The sequence below is a fragment of the Chrysochloris asiatica genome, unplaced genomic scaffold (assembly GCF_000296735.1).
Source record: "Chrysochloris asiatica unplaced genomic scaffold, ChrAsi1.0 scaffold00102, whole genome shotgun sequence".
Lineage (NCBI taxonomy): Eukaryota > Metazoa > Chordata > Mammalia > Afrosoricida > Chrysochloridae > Chrysochloris > Chrysochloris asiatica.
This window is the reverse complement of record NW_006408620.1, coordinates 395,256-421,512: the sequence shown is the minus strand read 5'-3', so window position 1 is coordinate 421,512 and position 26,257 is coordinate 395,256. Positions and strand designations below refer to the sequence as shown.

Sequence of the window (26,257 nt, the reverse complement as noted above, 5' to 3'; positions counted from 1 at the left end):
CCCCGCCACACACACACACACACACACACACACATTGAAAACACGGTAGTTAGTGTAAGAACCTGATGGCTTGCAGAAACAAGGGTTTTCTTGTTTGCTTGAAAGCAGCTCGAGTGGCTGAGGGTGGGACAGGCAGACCTGTCTGAGAGAATTGAAGGCAGTGGGCCGGGCTGCCTCGGCTTTTCCTTGAACAGAGGAGAAAAGGCCAGGTGCTTCAGTGTCTGGGGAGGCCCACCAGACCGCTAGGCCACACTCCAGGCTAGAGCCAGGCATACGCTTTATGGGACACGATCACAAGCGGCCCACATCAGCAAACCGTTGAATTTCTTGCCTCTATACTGCCCTTGTTTGAAATGAATGTCTAAATAGGTCTCTAGTTTTTAGCAGATTTTTAAATAAAATAATTTTTTCTTAAAATCTTCGATTCTTTATCTGCAGACTTAATGTGAGCCAAGTTGTTTCTTTTGTGCTTCTAATTGGCACCAGTTGATGTCATATTTAACTTGATCGTGACATGTGACTGTGCCCACTGGGGAGGAAAGTGCTCCAGGCTGGGAAGTACGGAGGATTGTGGAAGGCAGTAGATGCCCCGTTTTCTTACAGGACTGGAGCTGGTAGTTGGTTAATTTAATGAGGTCAGTTGTAGGCAAAAATCATCATACTTCGGGCCCTGAGCATTTTATTTTAACTAAAAGTTCATTGTTCATTAATTTGTTTTGATATTCAGGAGTCCTGTTGGCACTGTAGGATAATCAGTGGCTGTTAACTACCAGGTTGTCGGTCCAAGTCTACAGTCAGTTCTTGGGAGAAAGATGAGATTTTGTGCTCCTCTCATAAAGAACTGCAGTCTCAGAAACCCTACACACAGGGTCACTGTGAGTCGGAACCAACTCAGTAGCAGTGGATTTGTGTTTAGGTACTGATGTCTGTCAAGACCTCATCTGGTGATTGGTGTTGCCTCGTTTCTTTCTTATATAAAGTAAAAACATGTATGGAGTCTCTGATTTTCAGATTCAATTTTTGAAAGTTCTTGTTAAGTGCTGTCAAGTCAGTTTCAACTCACAGGCCCCGTACAGGGTGTATGAGGAGCAGCTGGTAGGTTTGAATGGTTGACCGGGTGGTTCACAGTGCAGTGCTGATCCACAGTGCCACAAAATAGAAAAGAACTTAAAGATGTATTTGTGAAATAGTGTGATTGTGAAATCCTTCTAGATCTTTGATTTCTCTTTCATATTTGTTATAATTCTCTAACATATGCCTAGTTGATGTCAGATTTAAAAAATAAAATCTTTCTGAATTGTCAGCGTAGTTTTCACATGTGTATGTCTTTTTAATTTAGTATCAAGTGATTTTTTTTATAGAAAGAAATCTTCTACTAACATGTGGTCAGAGAGTTAAGAGATGCTGTTATTTTGCCTTTAGACTAGATTGTACCTCCTGGGCTTGTGTGGGCCAAGAGTCTGGTGAAGTTCATTCTTGAACAACTTTGGGCAGTTAGGGACAGGTGGAAATTAGAAGTCAGTATAAGGGATGGTTCCAGTGCCTGGAATTCTAACCCAGGTTCATCCACTTATTTGAGACCTTAAGGTATTCCGGACGTTTGCTTTCTGATCTGGAAACCACGGGAGTTGAATAGGATCTTGTAGCTCTCTTTTGGCTATAAAGTTATATTTCCATAAGGTAAAAGAGAGTCACCTTGTGTGAATTGTTGCCAGTCCAGGTTGAGAGTTTTTTCTTACCCCTTCATGTGTACACACGCTCCCACCTCAGCTGTGTGGTGTGGGTGTCCAGCTAGTCCTTGGCAAGCTTCCTATGAGCTTCCCTCCTAATCTTGCTGCCTTAAAAGCATTCATGGTCTGGCATAGGAAGTTGCCTGGAGGCTAGTTCTCTGGGCTGATCTGAGGCCTGTGGAGAACAGTGGGTCAAGGTTACCCGTGAGAGTATTTTCTTGGCAGCCTGTCTGGGTTATGGGTAGCCTAGAGGAAAGTGCAACTGGGTCACAAGGAACTTCAGGGAAGGTCTGTCTTCAGCAGCCCTGGAGTAGTGAAAATGTATTGAGAACGTTCTGGATATTTAGTATTATGGTGGAGTCTCAGTGTGTCACTGCGGGTTAATGTGCTGGACTGCATAGTGTGTTTGAATTGCAAGGTTGGCAGTTCAAGCTCACCAGCTGCTCCTCAGAAACCCTGTGTCGCTGTGGGTTGGAACCAACTCAGTGGCCCTTAAAAAGTATTGTGGTAGATGATTTTATGTCGTAAGTGCTTTTCTGGATAGCCTAGACATGAATACTATTTTCATAGATAAATTTGATCAGTGAAGTGTAGTGTGTATGGGGCGGGGGGATTGGAGGACCATGCTATTTCTCACTAAGAGCCGCCTCACTGTTGCCAGAATGACTTTTTTTCCTACACAAAAATGTGAATATGACATTTCCCTGCAATGTTGTTAGCGCCAGGATGAAATTCAGAGTTTAAATAACTTAGACCCATTCTTCATAGTCTGACTTCATTTTCTAGTCTTGTTTCTACCCTTCTCGTTTTTACTCAGTTCCTTGCATCCTGTCCTCCAGTCACTTTTAGCTATTAATCAGTGTTTCTCTACAACTCTGATTTTGAACAAGAGCCAGACTTGTCATGTTTGTGTTTATTGCTATACTTAGCTTGATGCATAACATATTCTAGACCACATGTTTTCTGCCTTGTTGAATGAGCAAGAGACCATCTGGGAAGAATCTTTCAGGTAAAAGGAACCAAACAGAATTATGAGGCGTTGTTACATGTTTGTAAACCAATGAAACATCTAGGATAGTCTGGGAAAATGGGCAAATAATAGGTTTTGAAAATCCGAAGGGGAAGTTTGGTTGACTATTGGAAGAAATAAGACATTATTGAGGGTTTTGATGAGAGGAATCAGCATTTAATTTAAGGTCAGTGATCTGACCATGGTGGGCAGAATGAATTGGAGTGGACAACCGTTTAGGGAGTAGTTGTGGTGGTCCAGGTAATGGTCACGTCTGTAGTAAAATAGAGTATTGGTCAAGTGGGTTCTTTCTGTGTGTTTTTTTTAATGTGAAGAAATAGTAGATCTTGGAGAGTGGATATGGAAGTTGATGGAGCCATGACTAGTTTATAGTGCTGTTGACAATTTCTTGGTGAATGGGGTTACCCAATAATAAATCATTGATGTTAAGAGACCAGCATTTGAAACAGCAAGAATTGACCTTCCTGTTAGCGCCGAGTCCTGGGGTATAGAGCCGAAGGCTGTCTCTGTTGCTATAACTAATTCATAGAGTTTGGTCTCCTGGACAGTTGTGGGAAAACACAGTACTAACAATTAGCAAACAATCTCTGAGCGTGTTTTTGAAGGCAAGAAGGAAGGTGTTTTCCTCAGAGTTCCTATTTCTGTTTCTTGGCATAGTGGTGATGTTTCAGTTGAACCGTTTGCTTATTTCTGGTGCCTGACTAATGGGCCTCTTATCCCCTGCAGGGTCATCCTCATCCTTGAACACCACGCTGCCTTCAACTAGTGCCTGGTCATCCATTCGTGCCTCCAACTACAACGTTCCCCTCAGCAGTACAGCACAAAGCACTTCAGGTGGGTCACCTGCAGACCCTCAGAGGACGATAGGGGCTTAGTCACCACCTGTGGCTGTGGGTGATTTTTGATAGTCTAATTTTCAGTCTTTTCAGAAAGCTGAGAAAATATATTTGTGGGACTTTGTGACACTACTTGTTTCTCCTTTCACTTACCAGTCATCTGTTAAAATAATTCGTTTCCACCCAAGTTCTCTCTGTCATTTGAGAGCCGTTTCAGGTCTGTAATTAAATGGAACCGCACAAGCATTTGTCAAATTATCTGTGATGAAGGGCCTCTTTGTAAAACAAATTTCAGTCCTCACTAATAAATACTTTTGTAAAACAAAGCAAACAATTTTGAATTGCTAGAACAAGAATTAGAGATTAACCCAGTTGGCACATGTCTACGCTGACTCTCCACTCGTTTTGTCACTGAGCAGCAGGGACAGTGTGCTGTGCAGCCTTCAAGTTTCCGGTGGCTCTGACGTAAAAGATGTGCCGCTTGTGAGACATTTCCTGTTCTTTTCTGTTCCCCTGTAGTATTCTTTTTGACTTGGTTTCCTTTATTCTCAATCTCCATGTACCCCTAACTGTATTTATGAGACATCCCATATAGGGGAAACTTTTTTTTTTTTTTTTAAGCTATGTCAGCCTAGATTTAAATCTTGGTGGCGCTGTAGGGTAAGCACTGAACCACTGGACCGACTGCAAGTCAGTTTGAACTGCAAGGTTGGAGGTTCAGACTCCCCAGCTGCTTTTTGGAAACCCTATACAGGGTCGCTGTGAGTCGGAATCGACTCTAAAACACTTAACAGGCATTGTATTAGGCAAATCTGCTGCACAAGACCTCTTTAAAGTACTAAAGAGCAAGGGTGTCTCTTTAAGGACTGAGGTGCACCTGACCCAAGCCCCGTGGTATTCTCAGTTGCCTCATATGCATGAGAACATTAGACAGCGAATAAGCAAGACCATAGAAGAATTAATTCATTTGAATTACAGTATTGATGAAGCATAGTGTGAAAGTACCATGGACTGCCAAAAGAACAAATAAATCTGAAGTCTGTGTTGGAAGAAGTACAGCCAAAATGCTCCTTAGAAGCTAGCATCATGAGACTTTGTCCCTCATACTTTGGCTATGTTGTCAGGAAATACCAATCCCTAAAGAAGGACATTATGCTTGATTAAGTAGAGGGTCAGCAGAAGAGAAGACTGCCCCGCACCCCCAACTAGATTTGGAGTCGTGGCTGAGCAGTGGGCTCAAACCTACCAACTGTGAGGGCGGTGCAGGGTCACTGTGAGTCAGAACCGACTCCACAGCACTTAACAACAACAATACAGGCACATTATTAACCTCACTGATCCTCAGTAATATTTATGGATTAGAGCTAGTATGAGGAGACTTCAGAAAGTTCATGGATAATGGCATTTTGAAGCCCTCTTGTACATGGCAGATGCCTAGCAACCCACAAGGGGGTACCTGGTCAGTGTCTGTTGGGGGTTACAGCTTGAGTTGGGGCTACTTTAATTGGGCAGTAAAGTTCTAAAATCTATGTAGTGATGTATGTGACTTCTAAGTGACTTGAATAGGTTTACTAAGGTAAGAGTTGACAATTGCTCTTTTTTTAGCAATTCAAAGCAACGATAACTTTGTGAGAGCCTCCGGTCTTTAAACTCTTAACAGACAGATGGTCGAGTGCTTCGATTTTCTGGTTGGGGCGGGGGGTTCTTTATTTCTTTTAGTGGGAGGATGAATGTTGTCATTGTGTTAATTTTCTTCTTTTTACCCTTAATTAAATAGCCAGAAATAGTGATTCCAAATTGACATGGTCTCCTGGTTCAGTTACAAACACCTCTCTGGCTCATGAGTTGTGGAAGGTTCCTTTGCCACCTAAAACCATCCCTGCTCCGTCCCGCCCACCTCCGGGGCTGACTGGTCAGAAGCCACCTTTGTCTACATGGGATAATTCTCCCATTCGTGTAGCTGGAGGATGGGGAAATTCTGATGCCAGATATACCCCAGGTAAGATGGTTTCTTAGGTTTATTTGCTCAATTCATTAACCAATGCCAAAAGTCCTGGTGTGGCACTGTAGGAGGACACTAGGCCTCAAGGCTGGCAGTTCAAACCCACCAGCTGCTCTTTGGAAACTCTATGCAGAGTCACCGTGAGTGGGAACTGACACAGTCTAGTGGAACAAGACCTTGGTTATTTCATTGTCCTTGGTAAAGGGGGATGAGAATATACATGAACATACAATTCTGCCTTGTCACCTTTGGAAGTTTCTGTGATTGAGTTTTAACTTGGTTTACTTAAACACGTTTATCCAAAAATTATAACATTCATTAATAAAGCTAAAAGAATCGGGATCTTTGTATTGTTCTCCTGTCTCTGGAAAGTGGGTCCTGAAATCCGTGTCATTTCCACGGTACAGAGCCCCCACTTCACCACAAAGCAGCAGCCTGCCTGTTCCCCTCAAGTTAGTCACACCTAGGACAACCCCCCTCGGTTTCAGAACTCAGGGTTTTCCTGGTTGTCATCTTTATGGAGTCCCGGTGTGGCGTTGGTAGGATAAGCACTCAACTGCAAGGTCAGTTTGAACCACAAAGTCAGCAGTTCAAACTCACCAGCTGCTCCCTGGAAACTCTATACTGGGACACTATGAGTTGGAACCGACTCGATGGCTCAACAGCCGTAGTTGCAGTCTTAGTCTTTGTGGGAGCAGATCACCAGACCTTTGTTCTGTTCCGCCAGTTGCGGCTTGGTGAGTTCAAACTGCCAACCTGTAGGTAAGCAATCAAATGCAAACCGTTTATTGCCCCAGCAGAAGCGGTTATGTGACAAAGCTGAGAAGGTAGGAAGAGCCCGTATGTGTCTTGAGGCGCGGGGCCTGTGTGGATGAGCCCTTCACCTATTCTGAGGGTGTCTCTAGAATTGACTGCTTAGCAGTGCTAACAGGTATAGTCACGGAAGAGAAGGAAGCCAGGCATCAGGTGATCCTGCCGAATAATGTGGCTGGAGGAGATGTTTGTCTGTGGAATTGGAAAACTGACTTTTCTTTTCACTCCTTGTTTACCAGGTTCCAGCTGGGGTGAGAGCAGCTCAGGGAGAATAACTAATTGGCTTGTTCTAAAAAACCTCACACCTCAGGTAAGGATATCTGGCACCTTGCTGTGTATGAATACACTAGGGGGGACATGGGAGCACAGGATTTCGGTCTTGTTTTGAGTTTGAGATGAGGACTACCAAGGCTCCTGTGAGTGGAGGTCAAGGCAGAGGTACGTAGAGGAAATAGCTGAGACCTGGTCTGTAGATGCCACAGGCAGGCTGGGGCTGATCCCGTGGTTCCCTGTTACCTGCTGTTCTATGCCTGAGAGAAACCTGAGAAGCGACCCCAACCAAATCTCTAGTTGTCGTCGATCTGGGAACGTTCGTTTTCATAAAAGTATGCGGATGAGTTTGGTGCACATGATCTTAGGACCGCGTGGTTCAGATGTGGTGTGCTCTTTCTCTTGAGAGTCTTCTCAGCCCTGGCCCACCCTGGCTGGTCATCACATTCCTTCTTCCCACACTCTTCTCTTGCAGATTGATGGCTCAACTCTGCGTACTCTGTGCATGCAGCATGGCCCACTGATAACATTCCACCTGAACCTCCCACATGGAAATGCTCTGGTCCGTTACAGTTCAAAAGAGGAGGTAGTCAAGGCACAGAAGTCTCTGCACATGTAAGTTGGTCATTCTGCTCAAGATCCTGGGGGACGGGCTCCCAGGGCTGGGGAGATCCTTGATGGTGACTCGGCCTGTCTCTGTGTGCACACACCATGACCCTGCAGGGAGAGCGCCTAACCACAGGAGACGGGATCCACAATCTTGGGGCCCTCCCGTGGCACGTGTGGTCCATCTCAGGCTGCTCTGGGGTGCTGTCCCTGAAAAAGGCACCATGGGTCAATGGAACCTCCCGGTAGCCCCACCCCCACTCCCAGCTTTGTAAGCAAACTTTGTAGGGTCCACCCTCATTTTGTAATGAAGCCAGCCCTTTGACTCTGCCGAGTTTTCACCATGCCTGTGTGTGTCTCTCCCCTCTAGGTGTGTTTTGGGGAACACTACTATTCTTGCTGAGTTTGCCAGTGAAGAGGAGATCAGTCGTTTCTTTGCACAAAGTCAGTCTCTGGCCCCCACTCCTGGCTGGCAGTCCCTTGGGTCCAGCCAGAGTCGGCTGGGCTCCCTTGACTGTTCCCACTCCTTCTCCAGCCGGACCGATCTCAGTCACTGGAATGGTGCTGGGTTGTCGCAGGGAACTAACTGTGGAGACCTTCATGGCACTTCACTCTGGGGGAGCCCACATTATTCCACAAGCCTGTGGGGTCCTCCAAGCAGCAGTGACCCCAGGGGAATTAGCAGCCCGTCCCCCATTAATGCTTTTCTTTCTGTTGACCACCTGGGTGGGGGTGGAGAGTCCATGTAACAGTGTAGACGTCGACTCACAAACTGTGACCTCGAGATGCGGAAGAAGGGGCACTAAACTGGGCTCGCCGCCTGCAGCCAGGGGCCACCTGTGGGAACAGCTGTTCTCTGCACATATTCCACTTTGTTTTCCCCAAAACATATCAGTTTGAATACTTGAATCATGCAGGCCAATATTATAATGTGAAAAGGTATCTTATTTACACTCCCAAATAGCGCCATACATGCTAACCATATAGAACGAGCTCACTTGTGTATGTTCATCATGTTTAGCCTTTGGATTCTTGCTTTGGTTTGGTTTGGGGTTTTTTCCTTCCCCCTCCCTTTTTTTGTTGTTGCGAAACCTTTTTTTGGGCTGATAATGTATGAGCTTTTACCTTTGCACTGAATGATGTTCTCTCCGTCTAATGGGCAATATGGGGGCGGGGTCAGCTGTTCCAGTGTAAATGTTTACTCAAGGATGTTTTTCAGAGGCGTGCACTCTCTCCGATGCCTTGGTGTCTGCCTCCCTTACCGTGGGGCTGAGGAGATCCAGTTAGGATACTGACTTAGGGTCGTTACTGAACGTACTGCACCACTTCTTTCATGATGTAAAACTAAAGAATTCTGCTCTGCAGTTTCAAAAACTGTGGCCACAGCTGTGACTTGCAGCCCACCTGCACCCAGGACGGGCCCTGCACTTTGAATAGGCTTTCCATTTTCTTTTGAAGGGTCTCACGTTGAGCCTTCTTGTTTACAGATTTTTTTGTTTGTTTTTTGAGAAAAAAAAAAAATGTTTACTCTTCCATCATTTAAAAAAAAAAAATTAAAAAAAAAAAAAAAAAAAAAATGGAGAATGAGTTAAAAGATGTTTTCTATCTCTGGGAAAAAGGAGCAGCATTTGGCCATGTTCTTCTGTTTTCTATTCCTGTCCTAAATCAAAGAGCATGGTTCTCAGGAAAACCAGTTCCCCAGTTTAAAAAAAAACAAAACAAAAAAAAACCACCAAACCTCCTTGTAGTTTCTTATAGGAATTAAAGAAAACCCCAACTTTTAGCACTGATACTACGTGTTGCTCTGTTAAAGAATTGTCTCTGCCAAAAAAAAGAAAAAAAAAAAAAAAAACTAAAAAAATGCTTCAAGCTGGAGTTTGCCCTCCAGCTTTCCGACGCAGTCTTTTTATTAGTGATGAGGATGGTTTGCAAGTAATCAGGAGGTGATGATGCTTTGTCCTCTCATCAGGTGGCTCTGTGTGTTTCTGCTCTCTCGTGACGGTGTTACTGTTGTACCTTAAAGCCGCAATCCGTAACTATGCATACTGTAACCAAGGCATTGGGCTTACAGAGTTGTTTGTTGTATAAAGAAAACATTTTAAATGTTGTTGCAAAACTAACGAGTTAAACCATTTTTAAAATTTCTGTCTCCCCTCCCCCTCTTTTTCTTTCTTTTTTTTTTGCCCACAAATGGTATTATAATGCTTGCTTAGTCAAAGAAGAAAGACTAAACAAGGGTAAAAACTTTAACAGTGCAGAATTTGCCATCATTTCATTGCCTTGATTCTAACTGTTTGTGTCCTAAGATGCAAAAGAAGTCAGTGGCTTTTAACTGTTTACAAATAGAATGTGATTGTAAAATGTACAGTTTGGTTGTGTTTGAATTATGAAATTTCTTCAGATATAATAAACCTTGACTTTTTGGCTGCTCAACATTAATTGTCTCTTTTTTGTGACTTTATTTGTAGGCTCTTTTTTATAACGAAAATTTCAAAGTTGCTATGTATAAGGGTTCTCATTAAGCAACAGATTCAAAATCTAAGCAAATAGCTGAACATTTTATCCGAACTTATCCACAACTTCACCCTGAAATAATGTGAGAACAATGGGAAACTGTAGCTTGCTCCTACCTACCCTCTTTGAGCATCTTTGGGGTCTTGTTGCTCAGAACTCTTCTGTGATTTCATCTCCCCCACCATCTGTGCCCATCTCAAGCCTCAACAGGAGACCATTTGGAACATGAAGCTTAATGACTTGACAGTGTACTAGTGTTAAACTCTCATACCTCTGTTACAAAACGAGAAATGCCACAAGCTGGACTGGCCTCCTCTTCACTTCGCACCACAGGAGCCCTGGGGCAGAACCTGTGTCTATTTCAGAGTGTGACTTCAGTCATGCTCCAACTTGCCAGGTGTAAGCTAATATCCTTGGACACCTTAATAGAAGCAAATCTTGTTCAATGCATTCAATGTATATTGACTTCCAGACTGGTGTTTCCAGAAACCAAAGGTAGCTATGAAAAACCACGTCTGGAATTACTTGGAACGTTAAGCTGATTGACCGTTTGGGGCTTTGAGTATATATAATTGGCTTCATAACCGCGTTACTTGTATTGTTAAAGTGTTTGGGAGGTTTTTTTTGCGCTTGTTATGTGGAAATAAAGTGTTTGATTTAAAAAAAAAAAAATGTAAAGGTGTTCTGAGTTTTGCCTTGTCCTTAAGTACTAACAGCTTTGTTCTTCACTATATGCCACGGTGGTCCTTCTCATAGAATTACTCCCTGTGCCCCTGCTGCCACAGAACTGCATGTAGCTTGGCTTAAAACCTCAAGATTCACTGACTGCGCGAGTTAACATGGCCACTTCTGAATTTGCAAATACTCCTCACGGCAACCTCACAGCTCCTGCCGCCTGAACACACTCTGGGCCCTGGACGTGTTAGCAACTGTGTTCCAGGCTCTGCTGGCCTTGCCCATGGACCTGCTTGGCACTGTTTTTTTTCAAAGCCAAGAGACGGCATCATTGAGGACAGCTCCCCTGTGCCCTCTTCTCATCAAGCGTGGGTGCCCCGTTTCGTTGCAGAAACATGATTCCGTCTCTGATCTGTGTTGTGTTAGGCTACCGGATGATGAACTCTTGCTCATCATTGGAATCCATGCTGTCAGACACATGATAGTTGCCAAGTAAATATTGGAAGAGCTAATCCCGCCTGATAATCTGAGAACAAAAGACTGTGATCAGACCTCATGTGTTGAAGGTGTGTGGGTGGATGATGCAGGGAATGATGCCAAGGTTGAGGTGAGTCGAGTTGGGTAGGGGTTGAGAGGCGAGATGAAGAGACATAGAGATGGCAAGTTGACATTGCACTGAGCCAGTTGGCATAGTGTTCACTGGAATGTTACTGGTTTTCCAAAGTTCAGGAGACCTCCTGCTCATCTACGGGTGTGAGCAGAGCAGTTGGCCTGGGCAAGCTCCCTGAGTCTGCACATTGGCAAGGTCATGGAGGAGGGAGGAAAAGTCCACTTAGGAGTCTCGAAATGACAAGTGCTTGCCATCTGTATCTCCCTTAAGTGTTAGATCATCCCAGCGTGGCCAGTTTAAAAAAAACAGGAGCAGAAACAATAGTCCACTGATCCCCAAACTCTCCACCAGAGGATTCGTTAAAACTGTATAAATGTTGCATTCTATTCATCTGTTCTCATCGAAAAATGCTGTAAGTGGTCAGTGTAGTTGCTTTTTAAAAGAGAAAGCCTCATGCTTCAGAAAGATGAATACCCCGACAGAGCGTGGTCAGGATGCACATACATGGCTTTAAAAACAAGGATATTTGGGTGGCAGGACATCAGTGATGGCAACCTTGGGTCCGCTGGTCTCTGGGTACCCTGTGCTGGCTTACCACACTAAACCCAGTTACTAAAACCCACATAGCAGCTCCTGACTGCAGGAGATCCCGGTTTTGAGAGGTGAAGCTAGGCGGTCTCGGCCCTAAACTGTCTGCAGGCCTCAGTGCAGTGCTTGGACCACTGTTCAAGCGTCATAGCCCCAAACCACCTGAGTGTTAATTGTAGTTGTTGGTTGGTTGGTTTTCCCAATTAAATCAATTGCTTTACAAAGGGATGTTAATGTCATTACCGTATACAAGAATAAAACTAGTACCACTTGCTGTATAAAATGCATAAAACAAAAAACACTGATCAATCCCCAGTAGAGACCTGTCAAAAGTTGAAGACAGATTAGCAAGTGGAAGAGGCATTAAAGATTACCACGTGGTATGGGGACTTTCTGCCTGGAATGATCAGAGGGACTGCAAGGTGCGGTAGGTGTGTGTGATTCTCAGCTACCCCAGAGGACCTGGTAGAACTGCCCTACAAGCTTTCCAAGGCTGTAAATCTGGACTCCTGGTGTGGCACTGTAGGATAAAGCGCTGGACCACAAGGTCAGTTTGAACTACAAGATGGATGGTTCAAACCCACCAGCTGCTTCTCAAAAACCCTCTACAGGGTCTCAATGAGTTGGAACTGACTCAACGGCACTCAACAACCACAGACCCATGGAAGCTGACTGCCACGTCTCCCACAGAGCGGCTTACGGGTTCAAACCACTCATCTTTTGATTAGCAACTGAGTGCTTAGCCAGGGCTACTTGGGTTATGTAGGTTGTTATTGAATCCTCTAATGGACCTAAAGAGGCATGCCAAGTCATCCTCACTCTCAGGGGGCAGGACTGACTGTTTAGAAATCACTGTAACAACAGACGACCTACAGGTGTGTGCCAAGGGCTGAGGTCAGTTCCCAAATGAATCCTCTGCTTTAAAGACTTTTTCTCAGGGCTCCATTGCGGGAGCCGGGTGTGGGTGGCGAGGGCTGCTGCAAGGCTGATTTCCACTCATGATGCTGTTAGGGTTTCCAGTGACGGATTTGTCAGAGGTAGGTCATGAGACTTTTCTTCTGGGGTGCCAGTGGGTGGGTTCCTACTCCCAGTCTTTCACTCAGCAGTTGGGTTTTGTAACTATTTGCACCACGCATGGACTCCATCCCTTATCTACAATTCTAAAACTCAAAAACTGAAAATCGGAGGCTTTTTGTAAGTTTGGTGGTGTACTGACAGGAAGAAGCTCTTCCCAGTCCTCATAACGTAAGGGTGGTCTCACTGTGTTGGATTATGAGAAACGGTCCCAGACACACTGAAGTGTGAGGGAAACTTCGGTAAGTAGCGAATAGAGGACCAGAGCAGCAGCATCCACAGCCACAGTGGCAAAAAGTGTCACATGTATAAAATGGAGGGAAAAGGCTGAGGTTTTCAGATCTGCTCCCAAGGATTTGGGTCAAGGGTCAAACCAACCTCACAGGTGACGGTGCTTTGAGGAACTCAAGTTAACACCAGTTAAGGGTGGCCATTACCACCATCAGTGAGTATGTGTAAGCTGGGCGGTAGCGCCTGTCCTGAAGTTCACAGCTGGGGAGGGGAAATCACAACAGGAGTATCAGACTAAAGGGTCCGGAATGTCATACAACAAATGAGCAGACTGAGGCTTTCAGAAGCATTCAGTGCCTTAGCCAAAGTCACACAGCTGGTACGGAATGGAGTCACCACGTCTGGGCCTACCTTGTCTTCGAACCAGAGGGTTTAGGAAGGAAGGTCAGAAGAACCTCTTTCAGTAACAGAACTCAAATACCCTGTTGGTGGGAGTGTAAAATGACACAACCACTTTGGAAAACAAAAGATTTCTAAAATATAACTTCCATGTGATTCTCTCACCATAGTTATTCAATCTGTATGCTGAACAAATAATCCGAGGAACTGGGTTATATGAAGAATAACGTGGCATCACTTCCTTGCTGGAAGTGAAGAGGACTTAAAATACTGATGAAGATCAGACTACAGCCTTCAGGATGGGCTGTATCTCAAAGTACAGAAAGCAAAATCCTTACCACAGGACCAGTAAATAACATCAAAGTCAATGGAGTAAAGATTCAGTTGTTAAAGACTTCATTTTATTTAGATCCATTATCAACTGTCATGGAAGCAGCAGTCAAGAAATATGCAACATATCACATTAGGCAAATCTGCTGCGTAAGTCCTTTTTAAAGTGTTTAGGAAAAAGATGTCAATTTGAGGACTAAGGTGCACCTGACCCAAGTCATGGTATTTTCAGTAGCCTCACATGCATGTCAAAAGTTGGACAGTGAATAGGGAAGACAGTACAAGAATTGGTGTATTTGATTTATGGTGTTGGAGAAGAATACTGAAAGTACCAGGGACTGCCAGAAGAGCAAACAAATCTGTGTTGGAAGAAGTACAGCTCCTTAGAAGCCAGGATGGTGAGATGTGGTCTCTCATACTTCAGACATAGCCCTGGAGAAGAAGATCATGTTTGGTAAAGTGGAGGGTCAGTGAAAAAGAACAAGACCCCCAAGGAGATAGATTGGTACAGTGGCAACAGCAATGGGCTCAAGGGTGAAACAATTGGGAAGATGGTGCAGGACTGGGCAATGGACACCTAACAACAACAACAACCATGCGATTCTGGCGTGGCACTGTAGCATGAGCACTGGACTGCTAACCACAAGATCAGCAGTTCAAACCCACCAGCCACTCTTCGGAAATCCTATACAGGATCACTATGAGTTGGAACCAACTCGATGGCACTTAACAACACCACGTGAGCCTGCCATTTTACTCCTCGGTATTTAGCTAAGAGACAGAAAAGGATGGCCTTACATATGTGCCACTGTAGCATTAGACCACAAGGTCGGTTTGAGCCGCAAGGTCGGTGGTTCAAACTCACCAGCCGCTCCTTGGGAGCCCTATACAGGGTCACTATGAGTTGGAACCAACTCAAAAGCACTTAATAACAAAACTTAAAATTGAAAAGACAACAAATGAGTGAATGATCAAAGAGTAGTACATCCCTACAACGGAACGTTACGCAGCAATAAAAAAGAACCAATTACTGATTCCCCAAACGTGGACACATCTCAAATATACAAGGTGGAAAAAAAAAAAGACACAAAAGGATACATACTGCATACTGCCGTTTGTATACTAACTACATTGCACTAGCTCATCTATAATGAGAAATCAGTGGTTATCTTAGGATAGGCCTGGAGGCTGGTGGGATTGAGAGAGTCATCAGGGCATTTGGGGGATGATGGATATGTTCATGATCTTCATTATGATTGTGGTTCCATGCATCCATACATATTTTAAAGTTCATTTATTGTACATTTAAAGTATATGTGGTTTATTTTGCTCTAGTTAGTCTTAAACATAATCGTTTTTTAAAAAGACAAGGGAAAGGCATCTTTTTATTCTGTCTTGAATTATCACATTAAGGTGCATTTGCCAATAAACCTTTGCTCATGTAACCACTGCAGCAGTTCTGCAAGGGAGGGACCTTAAAGGCACCCACCACCACTGGTTCAAACCCACCAGCTGCTCCTTAGAAACACTACACAGAGTTGCTATGAGTCAGAATTGACTTGACAACACACAACACCACCACCACCCCTGGTGAGACTGTAACCCTTGCTTGCTCTGGATTTACTCTCACTTGGCCCTGGGGTGCAGTGGATTAAGTGTTAGTGTTAGGCTGCTAGCCAAAAGGCAGTGGTTCAAATGCACCAACCGCTCCTCAGGAGAAAGATGAACAGTCTGCTATTGTAAAGATTTGCCCTAAGAAGTAGTTCTAGAGAACAAACAAGATGGCAGATTGGGTGGAAGTGCAGTGAGGAGCTCCGTCAGCAACAACACAGAATACAGGACCAAGCAGGCTCGGGAGGGTCCCAGAACTCTGAACCACATATAAAGGAATATTTAGAAGGTTGGAAGGCAAATAGCTAGGGGAATTTGTAGCAGAAGCAAGAAATCCTGTGCTTTCTAATTCAAGATGCTCAGCTGCTCCTGGAGCTGCCATCTTGGGTGAGACCGAGTGGGGGAAGGATCAGAGCAGCCACCGACGCCTGACAGAACTGCGGAGATAAAAGTGTGGACATTCTTTTTTTTTTTTTTTGTATCTGTTCATTGGTCTCTCGCTGACTGTGCACCCCCCATTCTGGTGACTAGAGGGGGTGCCTGAACCAGTGGACACCCACCCCCACACCTGGAGGGTTCTACTACGCATGTGCACAGATCTCAAAATTTAAAGTGACAGTTTCCACTTAAAACCAAACAGCAGTGCAAAATGGCCTCAGCCGGCCCTAAACTGTTTATCACTAGGAAAAAGGCCTGAACGGGAATTGTGGAGTGGAACAGACAGACTAAAAAGAAGATAGGCTGAAAATTAAATTCTGAGTTACGTCACAACGACCAAAAGTGTCATCTTGAAATTTCTCAAGAAGAGTGAAAAGGGAAACCCATCTCCTGATCACATCTACCTGGAGGCAGTAAGAAAGCATTTAAAAAAAAAAAAAACCCCACCAAAATACATACCCATCTAAGTATTAAGGCCACAGATAACTCCTGAATATGCCCCCAAAACAGAAACAGATGATCATATCAGCACATGTCCAGAAACGAGATAAAGTGACTGAGGCAAATGAGCTGGAAGGAGACCTACACTCCATACTGGAAGATGGGCAGGCTTTGGAAATGCCTGAGAAGGAAGTCAGAAAAATGATTATAAAATGTATCAAAACACTATATACTGGAGTTGAGAAAAATAAGGAAGAAGTCAGGAAAGCACTACAGGAACAATCAAATAAGATAGAAACAGCATTGGAAATAATTCAAAACCTACAGAAAGAGATCCAAATTATCAGTAAGAGAATATCAGAAATGGACAATACACTGAAAGAGCAAAGGAGTAGAATTGGAGAGATAGAAGCCAGAACTAGTGAGCTAGAAGATAAATCTCTCAACACTATTAAGACAGAAAAGCAAACACAAAAAGGATTTAAAAAAATCTGAAGAAGGTCTAAGATTCATGTTGGACAACATGAAGAGGAATAACTTAAGAATTATCAGCATTCTGGAAGAGGAAGAATTATGTAAGTCCGCAGAGGAGATAGTTGATGAGCTTCTGGAAGAAAATTTCCCTAACATCCTGAAAACCGAAAAAATAAGCATTCAAGAAGCTCAACAAACCCCAGGAAGGATAGACACTAAAAGACAATCACCAAGATATATAATAATCAGGCTCTTCAAAATCAAAGATAAGGACAGAATCCTGAAAGCACTTAGGGAAAAGAGACGTGTAAGATACAAAGGCAAGCAAATCAGATTAAGCTCGGATCTCTCAACAGAAACCATGCAGGCATGAAAGCAATGGGGAGACATATATAAAACCCTGAAAGGAAAACACTGCCAACCAAGAATCCTCTACCCAGCAAAGCTGTCAATCAAATATGATGGTGCAATCAAAACATTCCAGGATAAACAGAAGCTAAGGGATTTTGCCAAAGCCAACACTGCTATAAAAAACATCCAAAAGGAAGTTCTGTGGACTGAGAACCCACAAGAACATACAATAACCAGAGAATGATATACGTGGCAGCATCACCCTGAACTCATTCAACAAATGGAAGAGTCAAGAACAGAATAAAATTATAAGAACAGAGGATCTGGGAGGTCAGTCTATGATCAAAACAATCACAATGTAAAAGAAGGTAAACACAGAGGAACAGAGGTCCAGGTGATGAGAAGGTCAGGTAGATTATAGGATAAAATAGACTGTCTTAAGTGGAGGGAAGAGTTAATGGAATATAAGGTAACCACAACAGTGGAATTGGGGAGGGCAATCCAAGAAGGGGGGAGGAGGCAAAAGAACAAGATAGATAGGGGAACACTGTGACAGTTTTGCATGGGCTAAGTAAGACAGATGTAAATAGTGATATATGCTCAACCTTGGAACAACAGGGCTCTGGGATACAGGGATCTAGGCATAGTTTGAAGATGAGAAATAATGCTAAAATGCTTGACTGTCTTATGAATATTGGTTTCCCTTGCCTAATATTGTAAAATAGACATTTGAGTGGGATAGAAAGGAATGTTGGGAAACATGATTACAGAAAACTTGTAAGCCCGTCTTCAGCCTATAACTGATTGGAATACCTAAAAGGGGTTCTAGAACTTGCCCAGTGAACTAGGCCTCTTGCAAAGACTTTGCAGAGTCTAGGACCTTAGGTGGAATCCTGAGTCCCATCCAGAACCTTATGAGGTGGGACATTCCCACTAGCAAGGACAAGAAGACCAGCCTAGAACAGCTACAGTGACAGAAGATACATCTTCAAAGAAAGATCATCAAGAAAAAAACAAACAAAAATGTCAGCATGACTGGCTACTACAAGAATAAGCAAGCTGTTCGCCAGAAAGCCATCAAGGCAAGTAATCAAGTTCCTTCAGGACAAATTCCCCTCTAAGACTGAAACTCAAAGGGAACACATGAACAGGCATGTAAGCTTGCTGGCAACCACATTGATCTACTGGTGAGTGGAAGAGGGGGAAAGGCAGCAATGAAGAAATGGGCTGAGTTCAACCACAGTTGGAAGTAGTAACTCTAAATACCAACTGAGAGGGAAGGAATCTTCACATCAAGTATCAGTGCTATCTTCTCTGTACACAGGATAGATAGGGACGGGCAACTTAGACATTGTTGTTGTTGTTGTTATGTGCTGTGGAGTCGATTTCGACTCATAGCGACCCTATACAGAGTTTCCGAGGCTGTAAATCTTTACGGGAGCAGAAAGCCTCATCTTTCTCCCGCGGAACAACTGGTAGTTTCGAACTGCTGACACCTTACGGTTCGCAGCCCGATTCATAACCACTACGCTACCAGAGCAACTTAGACATTGACTACCTAAAATGAGGGGGCGATAAAGGCAGGAAGTGACTGGCTTACAAGGTTTCAAGAGCGAGTTTAGTTTAAGAGTGTGGGGGTGGGGGGAGAAAGAGTCCCCATTGAATAGTTTTCATCTTGTCTAGATGGGTCTGGTAAAAAGAGATGGGGATAAGATTCGTAAGATTCAATAGTGAATAATTGTTATCATGACTAATTGTGACTGTCGCAATTGTAAAGGTAGAAGTTTTGTAACAAAAACAGGGGAGTGGTTAATCTTACAGTCCAGAAACAGAGGACCCTAGGACCATCAAGGGAGAAGAGAACAAGCAAAATGCGAAACCTTATCCAGAGAAGCAAGGACCCCAGAGACAAAAGCAGAGATGGGGTCATGGAGACAGAGAGCAGCTGAGGACTCTAGATTCATGGGAAGAGAGGGACTAAGAGCTGGTAGCCAGGAGGCAGAGTTGCACAATATGACCTTTGGAGGTGTAAATTACTATATATGCCTGAATGTTTTTTGTTTTTGTTTTTTAAATAAAGCTAAATAGAGAGAAGGCAAAAAACAAAAAACAAAAAAAACAAGTAGTTCTACCTTGCCTTACAGGGTTGCTGTGAGTTGGAATTGACTCCATAGCAGTGAGTTTTGGGTTGGTTGGTTGGGTTTTAAACTCTGAAACCACTTCCTGTAAGTATAAGTAGCCACCAGGGGGCGCACTGTGATCCCCTTTTTTCTGAAAGCAGCTTTGAGAAGCAAGGTTATCTTGTTAAGTGCCTTTGAGTCGTTTCCAACTCATAGCAGCCCTGTACAGGGTTCCCAAGGTTGCAGATCTTTGCAGGAACAGAAAACCTCATCTTTCTCCTACTGATCAGGTTGGGTAGGCTCATGCCGCCGACCTTGTGTTAGTTTGTTGTTGATAGGTGCGATGGAGTTGGCTCCAACTCACAGCAACACTATACACAACAAAACAAAACACTGCCCTGTCCTTTTCTGTCCTCACAGTTGTTATGGTTTGGGCAGTCCATGGTTCTTTTAATATTTTCCTCCAACACCATAACTCAAATGCATCATTCTTCTGTGGTCTTCCTTATTCATTGTCCAACTTTCACATGCATATAAGGCTAATGAAAATACCATGGCTTGAGTCAGGCACACCTTTGTCCTCAAACTGACATCTTTGCTCTTGAACACTTCAAAGAGGTCTTGTGCAGCAGATTTGCTTAATGCAATATGTATTTTGATTAATTGACTGCTTCTTCCATGTGTGTTGATGGTTGATCTGAGCAAAATGAAGTCTTTGACAACTTCAATCTTTTCTCCATTTATCTGGAGTTTTTTTAATTGCTGCATGTTAAAGATACAACAAGTCCCAATTCCCAAAATATTTTAAAAGTAGAGATAGCAAAACAATCTCTTTTTTTTTAATGTTTTATTGTCAATTATGTGATAGTTTATGTGGGAGAATGTTGGCTTTATATTCATCCTATTGTTCGTTTCATTGCCATGGTTACAATCACCTCCAGGCATCATCAATCAACCAAAGGTTATACCCTGCAATCCTGCAACAACCCCCGCCCCCAATCATCAGCACACAGCCCCTCTCCCTCTCTGGGTCTAGAGTCCCCAGCTGCTCCATCTCTCTACATCATCGTCTCTGCCTCATCTCTGGTGTCACTGCTTTTCTGGGTAGGGTCTCACACTCCGCTCTTTTCCCTTGATGGTCCCAGGGACCTCTTCTCCTGGACTGCAAAGTCAATCACTCCCCTCCTTTTGCTACAAAACATCCACCTTTACATTTCCAACCCTCACAATCAGTCCTGATAACAATTATTCACCACTGTACCACAAGGGACCTATCCCCATCACCTTTCATCAGCCCTGCCTAGACAGATTAGTTACTACTTAGTGGAGATTCTGCCTTCCTCCTAACGCTCTGGATCTAGGCTCCCTCTTGACAGCTTGTAAACCAGTCACTTCTTGCCTTTGTAGCACCCCCCCCCACTCCATTTTGGGTAGCCAATGTCCAAGTTGTCCATCCCTGTGTACACTATGTATGGAGGGGGTGGGAATGATCCTCGCTATAAAGATTTGTTCCGTCTTTTGAGCTACTGCATCCATAGGTGTAGGTCAAGTTCATCAAATTGTATCAGATTACTTTTTTTTCCCTCTTCTTTCTTCTTCTAGTTGAGCTCTGATCATCCAGTCATTGAAGCCAGGTCGAGTGGGTATTATCAGCAAGTGTGGGTGTTCTTATGCATATGCCCTCTCTTTTTATCAGTTGGATGCTTCTCCATTTATCTTGATGTTATTTATTGGTTATTATTGTTATTATTGGTCCAGTAGTAAGGATTTTTGTTTTCTTTACTGTGAGGTGCAACCTATACTGTGGTCTTTGATCTTTGATTTTAAGTCCTCTTCGCTGTCATCCGCATATCATAGTCTTCTTCCAATCCTGATGCCACGTTCTTCTTCAAATAATTCAGGTTCTTGGATTATGTGCTCAGCATACATGTTGAATAAGTATAGGTGGAGCACACCTTTCCTAATTTCAAACCATTCAGTGTTCTCTGTTCTGTTCTTGGTCTCTGTACAGGTTCCTCATGAGCACCATTCAGTGTTCCTGAATACTCATTTTCTGCAATGTTGTCCATAGCTTGTTGTCATGATTCACACTATTGAAAGCCTTTTCACAGTCGATAAAGCACAGGTAAACATTTCTTTGGTAGTCTCTGCTTTCAGCCAAGATTCACCTGACGGCAGCAATGATACCCTCATTCCATGTCCTTGTCTGTGTGAATACGGCTTGAACCTCTGGTAGTTCCCTTTCAATGTCCTGGTGCAGCCTTTGTCAAATTATCTTCAGCAAAATTTTACTTGCGTGTAATTTTAATGATGCTGTCTGATGATTTCTGCGTTCCATGGGTCACCTGTCTTTGGAATGGGCACAAAATGGACCTCACCTCTTTCAATCCATGGGCCAAATTTTTAGCATAGATGAGTGAGTGCCTCTAGTGCTTCTAAAAGTTACTTAACAGAAGAAGTAACTATTAAAATGTAAATATTCAATCTGTATGGATCAGTAATCACACTTCTAGGATCTGACCTAGAGACAGCATATCTGGGAGAAATAGACATCGGTCTTTTACAATATCGCTTAACATGGAAAACCGTAAAAAGCTCTTCATGAAATGTATGTGATGGCCCCAAAGTTGATGTAGCAATTATATTTATACTCCACTAGGCTATACTGAATTATGTCTTCCTTTGAAGCTGGTAACTGTAATCTTTATTCTGAATGTCGTATCCCCGTCTGAAATGTGAGGGTTCTGTTATTAGAGAAGACAAGAAAGCTAGCAGTAGATATTCCTAGGAAGGACTGGTTACAGAAACTCTGGTACATTCAAGCCAAACAAATCCACAGCCACAGAGTCAATTCGGACTCAGAGTGACACTCAGGTCAGACTAGAAATACTCCTGAGGGTTTCTGAAATTGTAAATTTTTACGGGAACAGACTTTCTCACCTCTCTCGCAGAGCTGCTGGTGGGTTTGAACCACTGACCTTTTGGTTATCAGCCCAACACTTAATCCACTGTGCCACCAGGGCATACAGACAGTGGAATATTCAGTCATAAAGACAATGAGATAGATCTATATGACAGGATGAAGTGAATAATGCAGAAGCCCATAATAGAATGACCTCACTTCTGTTGAGCGGGGTAGAATAAAATCTGTGAACTACACGTGCATTCGTATGTATACATGCATGGTTGTGGAGTCCAGAAGGATTCACAGGTGAGGCATAGATCCTCAGAGTACTCTTTCATACAAAATGGGCCTCACCTCACTGTCTCTAATATTAGACACAACTGCACCCATGCTTACAGAAGGGTCAAGGGCATCTGAATTCAGGGAGGGGGAGATGAGGTCACGTGTTTGTGGGGAACCCACTACAAGCTGCACTCTTGCTTTCTACTTAGTCTTCAAGACAAATTAGCAAGCAGTGGGCCCACCTTGGTTTTGTCTGCTTAACATGCCTTCTTCTTTCTTCTACAAACTCCACCCTGATTTTCTTTGGAGAACCACTTGAGGATAAAGGAACATAGAGCATTCCTTTCCTTAGCCCAGGTGATTGGTCCAGGGGAGGGAATGTGACCCCATGCAGACCAGCGAGAGGCTAAGAACTGGGCAGTCTGTTGTCAAACCTGTTGAAGGATCTCCATTTTCTTTTAGACTTGAACCCAAGTGGATGTTCACCTGAGCTCCTTATACCCCAATGAGAGCAAACATAAGACAAGAAAGCACAGCCAAGACACCAGGTCCCGGTGACATTATCTGAGCACCTCGATCCTGTCAAACCTTGGATTCTTCACTTGTGTGAGTCACCATTTTTGCTTAAACTCGTTTGAGCTGGGTTTTTATAATGCAGGAAAATATTTTTTGAATCAATTTTTGAAAGAACAGTTAGACCTGTTTTCGTGGAAAGCCTATTAAACTTATGCCAAAAAAAAAAAAAAGAGTCATCTTGCATACCCAAGGTCACAGAAATGGGATGTGGGGAGGCAGGCGTGTAGGGAATATCCCAAAGGGTATGTCAACAGGCATTGGGCAGCTGTGTGAGTCAGGGTTCCACCAGAAAAGACATTTCACAACAGAAAGATTTCAACTAAAGATAATTTCTGAAAGGGATCATAAACTGAGACTTAGCCTTCAAAAGGAGCTCTGGTAGCGTAGTGGTTACAAGTTGGGCTGCTAACTGCAAGGTCAGCAGTTTGAAACTACCAGCTGTTCCGTGGGAGAAAGACAAGGTTTTCTGCTCCCCGTAAAGATTTATAGCCTCAGAAACCCTATACAGGGTCGCTATGAGTTGGAACTGACTCCACAGCATATAGCCACCTTCAAAGTCCTGATGTGGTACTGTAGGATTAGCACTGGACTGCAAGGTCAGTTTGCACTGCAAGGTTGGAGGTTCAAACTCACCAGCCACTACTCAGAAACCCAATACAGGGTCGCTGTGAGTCAGAACAGACAGGACAACATTTAGCAACATCAGGCAGGGGTCAGTGGTCAGAGTCTCGCTTCTGTGAAGTAGCCTTAGGCTCCATTCCTGGCAAAGGCTTCTCACAGACGGACAGCAGTCATCTGTCAGTGGTCGTGTATGTGGTACTCCCATCTTCAGCAGGCATCAATGGAGCTTCCAGAATCAGATGAGTGGGAAGTGAGGCCGGGGATCTGCTTTGGAAAAATCAGCCAACGAAAACCCTATGGGACACAAAGGAGTGGGTTGAATTCTGCCTCATTTTGCAAGGGGTCACCATGAGTGTGTGTGTGTGTGGGGGGGGCGCTGATTCAAACAACAGCTACCATTACCACCAATGGGTAGGGGTGTTGTTGTTGTTAAGTGCCGTTGAGTCAGTTCCAACCCATAGAGACACTGTTTAGTGTTTCCAAGGAGCAGCTGGTGAGCTTGAACTGCCAACCTTGCAGTTCAAACAGCTTTGCAGTCTGGTGCAGTAACCCACAGCACCAGACCGGGACTCCCAATAAGGGTTGGTGAAATCTTGGTGATCTCGCAGTTGTGGGGAGCAGTTATTCTTCAACAGGAAAGGACGAGGGAAGGAATAGTGTTACCAAGTCCTGTGGGAGCTGTGGTCCTAGGGAAATAAGATCCTTGTCAGAACCCCAGGGACACAGTAAGGGAGCAGGGTGGTATGGGCTGAAGGAAGGAGTTATACTCTGGGCACTCTCCTCCTACTTGCTGAGTTCAAGTTGGTGATTCCAGTCGGAAGTTAGAAAGTACGAGAGCCCAGGTGATGTGGGTCAGAGAAATCAGCCTCCTGAATTCAGAAAACAGCTAAAAGGGGTAAAATATAGATCCAAGTTGGCAATGTGATTGGACAATGGATGTTAACTACCTCATTCTGTGCCCCAGAGGCACTAGAAGGGAATGGGTCTCGAGACTGTATGGTAGTTGAGATAAGAAATAAAAACACCCTGAATGAGGATTGTAGTGTAAAGATGTGAACAAAATGAAGGAAAGAGAGAAAACCATTGAAATTGGCTCTGGGGACTACAGAGAGTGAAACAGTGAAGTCTAGGACAGCCCCCAAGTTTCTGACTTTATGAAATGCTGTTAAGACTATGTTATGTCTGTCTTTCCTCAGCTGAAAGACTACACTAGCTTTGGTCCTTCCAAAGGAAGACAGCAGAACAGGGTCTTAAGTGCAAATTTTACCCCGAACGTATCTTGGGCAGGTTCTGTTCCAAGACTTCGCAGGAATGTTTTAGAGTAAACGGCTGTGCCGTTGTAACAAGAAGACCAATAATATGACTTAAGAAAGGGCATTCATTCTGTCTCACTCCACAGTCCATAGGGAGGCCCCAAGGCCTCTGCTCTGGGGGAACCCCAGCTGCTGGCAGCTTTGTCTTCTTGCACATATGGCTTCAAGGCCACCAGTCCAGTCACAGAAAGGCAAAAAAGAATGGAAACCCAGGGCGAGGTGCTCCCTCTGCAGCTGAGGAGGTAGATATTGTCTAGGTCATATTCCTTCTCATTCCACCCGTGAAAGCTGGCCACAGCTCGGAAGTGTAAAAAGTGTCATTGAGCTGTGAGCCCAGGAAGAGAGAAAGGCAGCTATTGGGGGCCAGCTCCACCACAAGTCATGATTTTATTTCATTCTTACAACACTAATGGTTTGACAGATGAGAAGACTGAGGCACAGATAGGTGAAGAAACTTACCTTTAAGTCACAAGTCCCAAGGTTAGTAGAATCAAGATTTAGCTAAACTCTGAAGACAGAGCCCACACACTTCCATTTAGGCGCTACAAGCTGGGATATGACTGGTCATTCATTCCAATGATCAGAAGGGTGCCAATAAAAACACCTGCTTTTTTGTCAAGGGAGTTTGGGCCAAGCTGGCTGCCAGGGGACTCCGTTCCACTAGAATAATCTCCAAACATCTTGAAGTCACGCTCCAAACTTTGACCTCTCTGCCCTGGATACCAGCTGTTAATGTGTTTTGTGATTAATTTAAATAGAGTCCTTGCTGACTCATTAACAGTCCTCTACCCACTAACCAACAAGATTTATTGAGATACACAGTTTCCTCACACAGAAATTCTTGCCTTAACTGGGTTCTCCAGGGACAGATCAATTTCACCAGACCATACCTTTTAACCTGGTTTACCTGGCCTTGAGTTTCGATGCTGCTGCCAAATGCCATGGTACATTAGACCCAGACACTTACACACTTCCCAGTCCTGTACCACCCTTGCTGCCTTGTTTAAGCCTATTGTTACATACAGTCCATCTCTTCAAGGTCTTCCTCTTTTTTTTTTTTTTTTTTGCTGAATTCCTACTTTACCAAGCATGATGTCCTTCTCCCTGGACGGATCCTTACTGAGAACACGTCCAAAATACAAGAGATGAAATCTCACTATAGTTGCTTTGTAGAAGCATTCTGGTTTTGCTTCTTCCAAGACAGATTTGCTTGTTCTTCTGGCAGTACATGGTATTTTCAGTATTCTTTGCCATCCCATAATTCAGATGCATCAACTCTTTTCCAGCCATCCTCATTCATGATCCAGCTTGTATGTGCATATGTGTGGCGTTTGAAAATGCCATCGCTTGCGTCAGACTCACCTTAGTCTTCACAGTGACGTCTTTGCTCTTTAACACTTTAAAGAGTTCTCCAGCA

The 26,257-nt window shown here is 43.9% G+C and overlaps 1 protein-coding gene across 1 annotated transcript in view; it reads left to right on the top strand.

Moving 5' to 3' along the window:
* TNRC6A (trinucleotide repeat containing 6A) overlaps nt 1–9,113 on the top strand; it is a 56,515-nt gene extending 47,402 nt beyond the window's left edge. Inside the window, 5 exon segments of the mRNA XM_006867189.1 lie at nt 3,487–3,594; nt 5,374–5,595; nt 6,651–6,721; nt 7,157–7,296; nt 7,658–9,113. Coding sequence (XP_006867251.1) covers nt 3,487–3,594; nt 5,374–5,595; nt 6,651–6,721; nt 7,157–7,296; nt 7,658–8,036 — 920 coding nt within the window. The 3' untranslated portion in view covers nt 8,037–9,113.
* Nucleotides 9,114–26,257: the final 17,144 nt, after the last annotated feature.